Source organism: Hyperolius riggenbachi, chromosome 11 (assembly GCF_040937935.1).
Source record: "Hyperolius riggenbachi isolate aHypRig1 chromosome 11, aHypRig1.pri, whole genome shotgun sequence".
Taxonomy (NCBI): Eukaryota; Metazoa; Chordata; class Amphibia; order Anura; family Hyperoliidae; genus Hyperolius; species Hyperolius riggenbachi.
The window spans coordinates 19,214,419-19,226,923 of NC_090656.1; the positions used below are offsets into that span (position 1 = coordinate 19,214,419).

At 46.9% G+C, this 12,505-nt stretch overlaps 1 protein-coding gene across 3 annotated transcripts in view; it reads right to left on the bottom strand.

The window, feature by feature from the left end:
• The window catches only part of PHKB (phosphorylase kinase regulatory subunit beta), a 421,697-nt gene that overhangs the window by 281,026 nt on the left and 128,166 nt on the right, over nt 1-12,505 (bottom strand). For all 3 annotated transcript variants that reach the window (XM_068260886.1, XM_068260887.1, XM_068260888.1), the window contains 2 exons: nt 6,715-6,814; nt 455-562 (listed from right to left, as the gene is read on the bottom strand). In XM_068260886.1, the coding sequence (XP_068116987.1) occupies nt 455-562; nt 6,715-6,814 (208 nt within the window). The remainder of the gene's footprint in view (nt 1-454; nt 563-6,714; nt 6,815-12,505) is intronic.

Below are 12,505 nucleotides of genomic sequence, written 5' to 3' on the forward strand. Positions count from 1 at the left end.
AAGACTCGCATACAAGCCGACCCCCTTTTTGGGGGTCAAAAATTCGGCTTGTATGCGAGTATGTACGGTAGATTATTTTCAATTTTCACTGTATTTGATTGATTTGGTTGAATACACGGGAAAAGTGAACTTTTAATTGTACCATGTATGGACACCATTATCCTTGCAAATATATTGAGAAACCTGACACCAAACCAAGTTTTTTGCGGTCAAAGAAAAATAGTCTGTAGTCTTCTGAGAGTTGAAGACCAGCAGTGGCTGTGTTGTCACAGTTCAAATAAAACAGACTCACCTCTGCTAATGGATCGCTCCAATGCAGCTAAAACCCACACAAACCAAAGTACAGCTTTTGGCTCTGATTTTTAACATGAAAAGTAGAAACATGCTACACAGCTATAAAATAGATAGATATCGAGCCAAGCAAGAAATAGACTGAAGAGACAGAGCGGATTACCTGGATGTGGCTGTACTGTGTGTAGGACAGGACTTCATCCCCCGTTTCTATGTTGAAGATAGAATGGAGACATTTTTGTGGGCTTGGATCCTGCTTAAACTGCTCCACCTAGGAGGAAAACAACAACACAACACATCACTTAAAGGGGAACTCCAGTGAACATTATGTAATAAAAAAGTGCTTAATTTTTACAATAATGATGTTTAAATGATTTAGTCAGTGTTTGCCCATTGTAAAAGCTTTCCTCCCCCTGATTTACATTCTGACATTTATCACATGGTGACATTTTTAGTGGTGGCAGGTGATGTCAGTGGAAATAGCTGCTGCTTGCTTTTTTTAGCAGTTTGAAACAGCTCAATCCCACAATGCAATGAGGTTCACAGACAGGAAACTGCCAGGACCATGGTTCTCCCAATTTCCTGTGGGAGGGGTTTCACCACAATATCAGCCATACAGAGCCCCCTGATGATTCGTTTGAGAAAAGGAAAAGATTTCTCAGGGGAAAGGGGGTATCAGCTACTGATTGGGAAGAAGATCAATTCTTGGTCACAGTTTCTCTTTAAACACCCTATTTTTTGGCAAGATTAAAAAGTTTGTGTACTTTGTATGGTATAAAGCCAAGTACATAAGAATGAATTAAAATCTGCAGTGGGGGCAGTTATCCTCCTGAGCGTTACGCCGCTCCTGAGGTTTTTCAGCTTTAGAGTCCCCAGGACTAATTCAACTGATTGCCTGGCTGTAAAAGCTTTAGCTAGCACTAGGCTAGCTAGTATAGGTAGCCGGCACCCCCCGATCGCCCGAACAGCTCACAGGTCCTCAGCCGCGAGTCAGTTAATTTTCCATGCTGCTTCACTCTGATGGGGGACGGGTGGCTCGAGTATAGGCCAAGACTTCCACTGTTGGGACATTTTTTTTGCCCCAAAAACTCGGCCTTTACCCGAGTATATATATATATATATATATATATATATATATATATATATATATATATATATATATATATTTATGTGAAAATAAAAATGAGACTTTTCTTTGCTACTAATGTTCTATTCATTATCCGTACTACACATACAATTCATTACATCATACTTTTATTGTTGCTTTTTAGTAAAAGGGCTTTTTTGGTCTCTTTTAGTCCCTTATACTTTCCTGGTGGTTCTGCGTCACCCTGAGCTATCTGTGTATTCTGTTACATCCTCCCACATCCAAAATTATTTTATCTGCATCTAGAGTATTGAACAGCGAACAGTGAATCAGGTAAAAAGGGGTAGCAGAAGCCCTTATGGAAAAAAAGATGCGCCTATTATAAAAGCCGCGATTAGTGGCAAACAACGGTGGCTGCTATTGGGCGCCTGAATTTACTGTTGTTGCCTCAGATTGCAGATTTTATAATGCATTAAAAAAAAAAAAAGGTACGTTGGTCGCATTAAGACGCCCGATTACCAGCAAGCACAGTAAATTTGCGCACCTGAAGGCACCAGATAGAATCGCGGGCACTGGGGGTTTGCTAAAAGGCAAACGGTGGCATTGCATAGTGGGAGCACCGCTATCGGGCGACTCTGTGTGCGGAAACTTACTGTGCTTGCCAGTAATTAGGCACCTCTGTGCGCCCAAATGTAACTTGATTGCCACATATCGTGGCTTTGTGTTAGAGAGGGGGTCAAGGTCGGAGGGTAGGGTTAGGCGCCATGGGGGAAGGAGTGTTGTAGATACAACTGGAAAGGGGTGGGTCTTGGGGTTAGTCACCACCAGGGGAGGGGTCTTGGGCTTAGGTACCACCGGGGGGGGGGGGGGGGGGGGCTTGTTGGGGAAGGAGGGGTGGAAGGTTTTAGGGTTAGGCACTGGTAGAGGGAGGGTTCTGTGCGAATGTAGGGTTACGTTTAGTTATAGTAAAATATCAGTAAAACTAAACAATATTTTACTATCGCAATCCAGCAGTAGAATATCGCTAATTTTAGCGATATTCTTCTAGCGGCAATCCTCTGCGCCCTTTTTCCCAGGCGCCTTTATTTCATGCATGCATTGAACAGGCACTTAATGAAAGGATACTTAGCTTAATCCCATATTGGCTCTTGACTATGTTCGGGACATCATACTGGAACCAAACTAGGGACAAAGGATTGGGAACTCCGCTGAGGGACAGTTAGTGATTCGCATTGTTCAATGTACCGTGTAACCCATAGCAGGAAATGTGGCTGTGTTCTATAAAACGCATAATAATCATCATAATAATAACAGTATACATGTGTTGGCTTACAGCTCTTTCTCGAGCGTACCTGCCACTGAGCATTCCCCGTACAGAGAATCTTTTTAACTGGAGCCAAACTTAAGAGCTGAAGTTGGCTTCAATTAGCAGAGACAATAGAACAGCCCTTGTAAGAGGCCCGAGATTTGCGCCGTCCCAGGATTCCTCGATGCTTTATTGGTTTATTGTCAGAATGTTGCTCAAAACACAAAACACACAAGCCATAAAGACTCTCCACCCTCCCGGCAGCGAGTGACGGCGCCCCCAGCGGGGTGCTCCGCCGTGTGAAGAAGGGGGCTGCGGCTAAACACTTCGTCTTTCTGTAGCTTTTACGAGCAACAAATTTAAAATCCACTCAGGAGGCCGTTCCGTGCGAGCGTCGCTGATTAATGGTCCGTACTGGTGGAGAACAAAACAACGCTGAAGAAAAAAAGCTAAACGACAATAAGAAGGGGAATAAAAGCTCATTATGGAGATGGCTGAAATGTACGAGGAAAGAAACGCAGCTCAGGATAAGAGGACATTTATCCTGGACGCACTGTCCTGCTTCCTACGCAGCCGGCGGCCAGATCCGGCCAGTAGGGACACAAGTGGGCGGAGTAGAGGGAAGGATCGGGGGTAATGGTAAAGTGACTGACCGGGATTAAAGGAGGAGTTCACTTATTTTTAAAAGAGAACTCTGGGCAATCCCAAACCATGAGGAGCTCTGTAAAAGTGCCCACATGAGCAGGCTCTTTTAGCCGGGCGCTGCACCCGGCTAGTTTTTGTGAGCATCCGGCTGTTATCAGCTCACTTCCTCCTCTACTTTAAGCAGAGTTGCACACAGAACCACCGGCCGTGCATTCTCTCATATAGCTCCATCCGACTACTTTTTTATGCCACCCGGCTGGAACATTTTTTGGTGGGAGAACACTGATGAGGAATCACAACTGCAGCCAATAATTACATCCGCAATCACGGCAAAACATGCATTTGTAAACGAGTGAAGATTGCACTCGCAGAAGAGAGTGATTGCAATTTTCGGTGTGTAAGTGTTCGAACTGACCAGCTAAAAGTGCCCATCAATAATCCAATCTTGATTGTGCAATCTTACCAAATCTACATAATAGAAGGGTAAAGTAAGTGAATCTACTTTGAATGGATAATTTAGGTATCGCCTCATATTACATTAAAATGGTAAGATTATATTATCAAAATTATATCATTAAATGGAACCTAAACTGAAAAGGATATGGATTTTTCCTTTTAAAATAATACCAGTTACCTGACTCTCCTGCTGATCCTGTGTCTCCAATACTTTCAGCCACAGCCCCTGAACAAGCATGCAGATCAGGTGCTCCGACTGAAGTCAGACTGGATTAGCTGCATGCTTGTTTCAGGTGTGTGATGCAAACACTACTGAGGCCACATACAGTAGATCAGCAGGAAGCCAGGCAACTGGTAATGTTTAAAAGGAAACATCCATATCCCTCCCAGTTTAGTTTCCTTTTAAGATGCAAACATACCTGTGATGTGTGTAACCTATCGGGGATCGGGCCCCAATCCTCTTGGGTGACCTCACTGGCGCAGCCTCGATGCGTACTATTGCTATGCGGCAGGAGGGGGAGCGGCGTCCTCAAAGAAGGATTCCGGGCACCAGCAGGAATACACACGTCACCGTTATTTCATCCTCAGTACACAGACAGTTGCATGAATGTGTAGGGCCCTACATTCAAACAACTGTCGGTGTACTGAGGTTGAAATAAAGCTGATGTGTGTATTCCTGCTGGTGCCAGGATTTGGTCCTTCCTTCTTTGCTACATTGAATGCTGGTTTATTCCGGAGGCACAGTTGCATGCACCAATTGCCCTCAGAAGGTCAGCCAGTTATCTAGTGGCAGATCCCTCGCGGGTTGGGGGCTGCCGTACACATGCTTGATAGTCGGCTGAGGTGGTCGTTATTGGTCACCTCAGCTGACTTTAATCAAGAAAGTACGAGCTGTATCCGAGACTAAACTTGGGTCAAAAATCAAATACTTGCCTAAAAAGATGGGAGCCTTTTGATCCTGTAGAGGGTTCCTCTAGTCAACCGTTGCCAAGTGTGAACCACCAAAAGGAATCTGACCAGACTTTGTCGGATTTTAAGCTTGCGACTCCTCTTCATGCACTACTGCGGCCGTACGGCACCTGTGCAAGAGGAGCATGGTTGTGATGTGCATATGAGTCCTGGGCACTGACTGGGGATGGCGTAAGAAGCCTTCTACAGAGCATTCTGGGATTCTCTCATCTGCTCTATGGTAGAAAGTGGGTGGTTTGGCTGTTACAGTGACTGGCTCCCCCCCACCCCCGTTTCCTGGTACAACATTCCGGGGTGTGACATACTGTATGTTGTGGAGGGAGGGGGCAGGGGTGGTCGAACAATCTGCTTCTTCCCAGTATTAGCCTATGGAGGGATTTTATAGTACTACTGTCTGACATGTTGCCTTGATAAAGGGGATCATCAAGAGACCCCGACACGATTGTCGGAGTGGCGGTCAGATGACTATGCAACTGCACTTTGGAAGAATAACATTTCTTTTCCCTATCAACCTGTGAGTGTGTGGACCCTACTTTGTATTTGTCGATATCGGTTACTACAGGGGTTCCTAATCCCCGCTCCGCGGCACAATACTGGGCCATGGGACATGTTGCGGCTACATCCCCTGCCTCTCCTCCCTGCAGTTACCTTTGGCTGCACAAGCCAGAAACCTCCAGTCCCGCCCCTCCAACTCCGCTCCTTCATTAGCCACAAGTGCACAGCGTTATGTGCAGGCAGCTACATCACCGACTCTCCTCACTGCAGTGCGCAGCTGCGACTTCAATGAGGGACTGTCTGTCTTGTTGACTGTCTGAATCGCAGTCCTTGCTTGTGTCTGTTTGGAGGGGGTAAGACCACCGCTACCTCCTCTGTTTAACCAGTTGGTTTTTTAAGTTCATTTAATGACCTTTTATTCTTTTGGTGCCTCTGTATCTTGTACACTACATTGAGTCCACCCTGGGTGGAGGGTTGTTACCCTATTTTCCTGTCTACAGAGAGCGACTTTTTATTCCTGAGTGAGGTCAGGATTGTTCTCCCCACCTGCCTATACAGTGGTTGCCTATTGGTAACCCTGGTTTGTAAGTATAATTTTAACTTCTCATTTATTTTGTTGTCCCCAAGACGAATTACACTATTGGGGCTCTTGGTGTCCCTCTGCTTTATTCAATGAGGGAGGGCGTGTGTAGTACACCCAACATGAAAACTGACTGCCTGTTCGCAGAGGAGCACTGGCAAACAGCAGCGGGCGGCGAGTGAGGGCCTGTGCACAGGAAGGCCCAGCAACGGTTTAAACGCCCTATACTGGCAAGATAGAGGTGGCTTGTACAAAGGTCTGCATCTGTGAAGGGAGGTGAAAGCCCCATGTAGCAGTCACAGGAACTGTAAGCTAAAAGCCCTGTTCCCTGTCCAAACCAGTTTGTGACCAGTACCCCCCTCCCTCCCGCCCAGAAATGTTTGGACTATAAAACAGTCCCCGGGCCAAAACAGGTTGAGGACCTCTGGGTCACTACAAGGTCCAGCACCAACAAGCTTCTTGCTGAAGGTGTGTGATTCTCTGAAACAGGCTATGGAGGGAGGTTTGGCCTGGGGAAACAGGAAGTGACATCAGGACACAGAATATCAGGCTGAAGTAGTGCACGTTCCTGAAAGGTGTGGTCAGATGACCTCTGGTTTGGGGCAGGTTCTTCCTTTCAGTTAGGTAGCTGTGGGAAGTAGCGATTGAGATTACCGTAAAAATAAAGTAACATAAATCCTGTATGTAAGATTTCAGATTCCTGTGAATGCCCATATGTGACAGGACCTCTTTAAGCATGCCGCTGTCATCTCTCCCTAAACGCAGTTTATATCACTAATGCCAATGTTCCAGCTGTTCTGCCGTAGCCGCTGATAGCACTGCGGTCCCTTCGCCCTCTGCGCAATGTCATCTGTGATAGGCCAGAGTCACGGAAAGGCGATTTACCTTATCAGCTTGCCGCATGTAGCAGTACAGGATGCCTCTCATGCATTTGATTGCTGAGTGCTCCAGCTCGTGTGTGCGTCCCCGATCATCATCAATGCGTCTGGAGGGGAGAGATACAGAGAGCAAGGGTGAGATTGCCAGTAACAACAGAAGACAAAAAGGGGACAGCGGTTCTTTATGGAGGTTCACTTTTTTTCCAAATTCACTAAGATTTCTTATGCATCAAGCGGTAGCGCTCACGGTGTGTGATAACGTATTGGCATATGTGCAAGACCGTTGTTTCCAGGATAATATCAATTCCAATTCCCCTACATATTTATATTATGTATTCCAATACACAGGTAGAGATTTTGGATTTAACCAAAGAGTCTTATTACGAGCAAACTGCCATTAAAAGTCCATGTACATGTGACCTAAAATTATATTCATATGTTGAATATAATTTTAGGTCACCTGTACATGGACATTTAATGACAGTTTGCTCGTAATAAGACTTTTTGGTTAAACCCAAAATCTCTACCTGTGTATTGGAATACATAATATAAATATATAGGGGAATTGGAATTGATATTATCCTGGAAACAACGGTCTTGCACATATGCCAATACGTTATCACACACCGTGAGCGCTACCTCTTGATGCATTCGTTTTTCAAGTGTAAGAGGAGGCGAACAGGTGTTATAGTGTTGTAATTAGCTGTGAGCGCTGACCTCTTGTGGATGGGTCACTAAGATTTCTTGCATGAAATTTCCGTAAAACACTGAAAAAAACATGATACAGTTTCAGCGTTAGGGAACCTTGGCTCTCCAACTGTGATAAAACTACAAATCCCAGCATGCATTTGCCTTTATTATTCACGACTGTGGCTGTCAGACTCCTGCAATGCATTGTGGGACTTGTAATTCCTTAACAGCTGGAGAGTCAAGGTTCCCTACCTCTGTACACTAAGCCCTGTTCAGTAGTCTCACCAGCTTTGGAGCAGGCCAGGCGGTAAGCTATCAGTCCTCTCTTACAAGTCTGTGCATGAGCCTTTCTATGCAGTGCATCCCAGCATCCCTTTATATGTGCACCTGTGCTAGAAGGAGCTCTTCTGTGAATCAGTATATGCACATCTAAAGGGATACAGAAAAGTCTTTTAAAATGTCTCCTTCTCCTGCTCTTCTCCTCCCTTTCTGAAGTCCCGCCCTCCATAGAGTTGGATCGAATGGGGCGAGAAGCAAGGTTTTGTGGTTCTCCCGATTGGCTGTCTGTTACATCGGTCAACTTTTACTGCATGGTGATTGTGAGTTACCGGCTGGTCAGAGCTGGAGATGAATACCGGAACACTTTCACTTGATTTACCGAATGCTTAAATCTTTATGGTTTGCAATTTCTTGAGGTATTTACCGTACAAGTTGGTAATTTACCTCACTAATAATTTATTTTACTTTTGAGTGCGGTAATCGGTTCAGTGAGTTGGAATTTGGCCAAGTAATCGGTAAAATCGGCTGTTTTCTGCGTTACCTAATGCGATAAAGCTTAGTGAATTGAGGCCTAGGTGACATCACTGTGAGTAGAACAGGGTCTTCCCTGTACAGACGCAAGACGATCATCATCAAGCTGACCCTTAATGCTAGTACTGGGCTCATATTTTACACATAAAAAGCAAGAACAGTTTTTAAAATACTGTAAAATGTATTTCCTGTGGCTTGATCATTTCCAGCATGTCCGATCTGCTTCAGGTCAACAAAGGGATCAATTTTATGATCAGTAATGCAAAAAATCGATTCCTTTCTCGATCATAAGCCGACCGGACATGCTGAAAATATTGGACGGGAGTTTTCTCTTCGATCTGATGGGAAAATTGCATGTTGTGTAGGGAGGAAACAAGAGGTGGGGTAGGGTAACATACAATATGTATAAATAGAAGCAGTGTGTTTTGTAGGATATATTTAGTAAGCATACCTTGGCCAGGGGTTGAAGGTGAAAAGCCTAGGTTGCCATGTATGCATGTCTGAAAAAGTGAGTCTTGAGGAAGCGCTTAAAGTGAACCTAAAGTCAGGATGAAAAAATGAGTTCAACTCACCTGGGGCTTCCCTCAGCCCCCTGAAGCTGATCCGTGCCCACGCTGACTCCATCAGATGTCCCTGGACCAGCCGGCGGTGACTTCCGGTTTCTCCGTCACCAGCCGACAGGCTGGGAACGCGAGTGATTCTTCGCTTTCCCAGCCAGAATAGCGCCCCCTATGCTGCAATAGCAGCATAGGGGACGATATTCTGAATCACTCACGTTCCCAGCCTGTCGGCCGGTGACGGCGAAACCGGAAGTCGCCGCCGGCCGGTCCAGGGACATCTGATGGAGTCAGCGTGGGCACGGATCAGCTTCAGGGGGCTGAGGGAAGCCCCAGGTGAGTTGAACTCATTTTTTCATCATGACTTTAGGTTCACTTTAAAGATTTCAAAGATTTTAGAATGATGGATGTGTTTTGGAAGGGGATTCCAGAGGAGTGGTGAGGCACGTGAGAAATCTTGTATAGGTGAATGTAGGTGATTCGGAAGGGGGGGGAGGGGGGGGGGGGTTTGGGCAGCAGAAGGAGGTATTTTACTGTTGGGTTGGCACTTGGACAGCCATTATCAATGGTCTTCATAGTTTTCATTCCTAACAATCATAATTAATATATTCATTTAGTAGTGGTATTATTTGCATATGTTTTTGGGGTATGCATTTTTACCCTCTTAGAATGTGTGAATGAATGATTTTTGGCTGTTGCCCCCTTGTACATCTTATCTCCCTGTGTCCTCCTCTGCATGGGCACAGTACAGGGAGTCCCCGACATTGCGGAGGGTTGGAGGCTGGTATTGGCAGCGTTCACAAGTCAGGAACTCCCGGCATTTGGGCCATAAGACACAGTGACTTTTTTCCCCACTTTTGGGGGAGAAAAAGTGAGTCTTTTAGTCCAAAAAATACCGTACTTATTTCTTGGACTGGATTGCCATCAACCCTTTTAGTAACATCGGCATCAGTTCCGTCTGATTTCTACAACTTACTGTAAGTGACAGCAACATAGAAGAAAAGTAATTTATGGCTCATTTTACTCTGGTAGAAACCGACTTCTTATTGGTATGTGTATTTTAACCTCTTGACGACCAGCTAACGCCGATTGGCGTAAACTGGTCGTCTGCGAGTTACCATGGAAATGGCCACTCCATCGAGCGGCCTTTCCATGTCAGTTCACGGAGGGTGTCTCCGTGAACAGCCGGAGAGCCGCCGATCGCGGCTCGCCAGCAAAATGTAAACAGGCGGGGAAGAAATCCCCGCTGTTTACATCATACGGCGCTGCTGCGCAGCAGCGCCGTAAGGCAGATCGGCGATCCCCGGCCTCTGATTGGCCGGGGATCGCCGGCATATGATAGGCTGAAGCCTATCCTTCAATGCACAGGACGGAAATCCGTCCTGCGCAGCTCACAGGGGGAGGGAGAGGGCGGGAACGGGCGAGACGGCGGAGAACGCTGCAGAGGGGGGCTTTGAAGTGCCTCCCCCCGCTAAGCAAATGCAGCCGGCGGCGATCAGATCCCCCCCAGCAGGACATCCCCCTAGTGGGGAAAAAAGGGGGGTAGTCTGATCGCCCTGCTGCACTCCTAATCGGTGCTGCGGGCTGTAGAGCCCACGCAGCACCGATCACTGAAAAATCCCCTGGTCGGCAAGTGGTTAAGTTTTACAATTTTTTTTTCGCAGTACTGATCCTTTGACTTAAAGCAATGTGAATCTGTGGCCAAGCTTGGGCTTTCAGCAGCACTCATATCTCTTGTTTTCTTGTCTTTTTGGTGGCAGTGATGAGAACAGAGAAGCCATTGCACACAGTCCTGCCCATTCTCATTACAGCTGCAAACAAGGAACAAGTTCATTTGCGCGCTAACGAGTTATCAGGGACGGGAATCTTTACGCGGGACGGCTTGGAAATAAAATATTCTGTATTTCAATGAATTCTAATTAGCTCTTGTGTGGATGCAGAAAAGAGAAATTTCTGGAGCCAGAAGATTTGTGCCGGGGAAGAGAGTGATTATAATCTCAGTGTATTATAGCGTGTGTCAATATGCTGTAAATTATTCAGCAGTGCGAGCCACTCTTTTCTCCTACAGCAGAGCTGGAGCACCTGCGGGCGATCGTGAGCTCAGCGCACCGCCGCTACCCTGCAGCATCTGCAGCTCCCGCCATACCACCTTCAAGGGGAGGCCGGCTAATCCACTGCTGTCCATATACACACATGGGGTTACACTAGTTCTGCGGGCAAAACTCCTACTACAGTAATGTATGGTAGATGACTGAAAACTGTGTCTTACACCAGGACATGCTACTGTGGGCCGAAGCAGTAAAGTCTGGCAGGGCCGGTTCTAGCTCCAATGGGGCCCCAATGTAAGAGTAACTTGGGGGCCCCACTAACTCCCCCCACCCCCTCTTATGGAACCCCATCTATAGCATAGCTAGATGTGCACCCCAAGATTAGGTACCCTCCCCCTACAGTATAGGTAGCTAGATATAGCCCCTCCCCATTTAGATAGCCAGATGTGCCCTCCATAATTAGGTAGCCTCCTTCCTTCCAAATATAGATAACTAGATGAGCCCCCCGCCAGGATTAGGTTGCCTCTCCCCATATGCAGAGCGGTGAGAAGTGCAGCAGAAGGACTGAGGGTACAACTCACCTGTCAGCATCGGGAAGTTTAGAGAGTCTTCATCATTTTTCACACTCACAGCATCTCCTCTCGGACTCCTCTAGCAGTGCAGTACTGAGTGGCGCCACTATAGGGCAGCAGAGAGTGCAGAGTCCTGACCTGCAGAGTTACTCCTCCTATAGGAAGACTGCAGAGTCCTGACCTGCAGAGTTACCCCTTCCTTAGGAAGAGTGCAGAGTCCTGACCTGCAGAGTTACCCCTTCTATAGGAAGACTGCAGAGTCCTGACCTGCAGAGTTACCCCTTCCTTAGGAAGAGTGCAGAGTCCTGACCTGCAGAGTTACCCCTCCTATAGGAAGACGGCAGAGTCCTGACCTGCAGGGTCACCCCTCCTATAGGAAGAGTGCAGAGTCCTGACCTGCAGAGTAACCCCTCCTATAGGAAGACAGCAGAGTCCTGACCTGCAGAGTTACCCCTCCTATAGGAAGAGTGCAAAGTCCTGACCTGCAGAGTTACCCCTCCTATAGGTAGAGTGCAAAGTCCTGACCTGCAGAGTTACCCCTCCTATAGGATGAGTGCAAAGTCCTGACCTGCAGATTTACCCCTCCTATAGGAAGACTGCAGAGTCCTGACCTGCAGAGTTATCCCTCCTATAGAAAGAGTGCAAAGTCCTGACCCGGAGAGTTACCCCTCCTATAGGAAGAGTGCAGAGTCCTGACCTGCAGAGTCACCTCTCCTATAGGATGAGTGCGGAGTCCTGACCTGCAGAGTTACCCGTCCTATAGGAAGAGTGCAAAGTCCTGACCTGGAGAGTTACCCCTCCTATAGGAAGACCGCAGAGTCCTGACCTGCAGAGTTGCCCCTCCTATAGGAAGAGTGCAGAGTTACTCCTATTGCAAGACCGCAGAGTCCTGACCTGCAGAGTTACCCCTCCTATAGGAAGAGTGCAGAGCCCTGACCTGCAGAATCACCCCTCCTATAGGAAGACTGCAGAGCCCTGACCTGCAGATTTACCCCTCCTATAGGATGAGTGTGGAGTTCTGATCTGTAGAGATTTACTCCTACACCTCAGCCACATAGGAAGACGGCAGTCTACCAAGCTCCTAAACTAACACTGCACTAAGTAACCTAGGAGAGAAATGG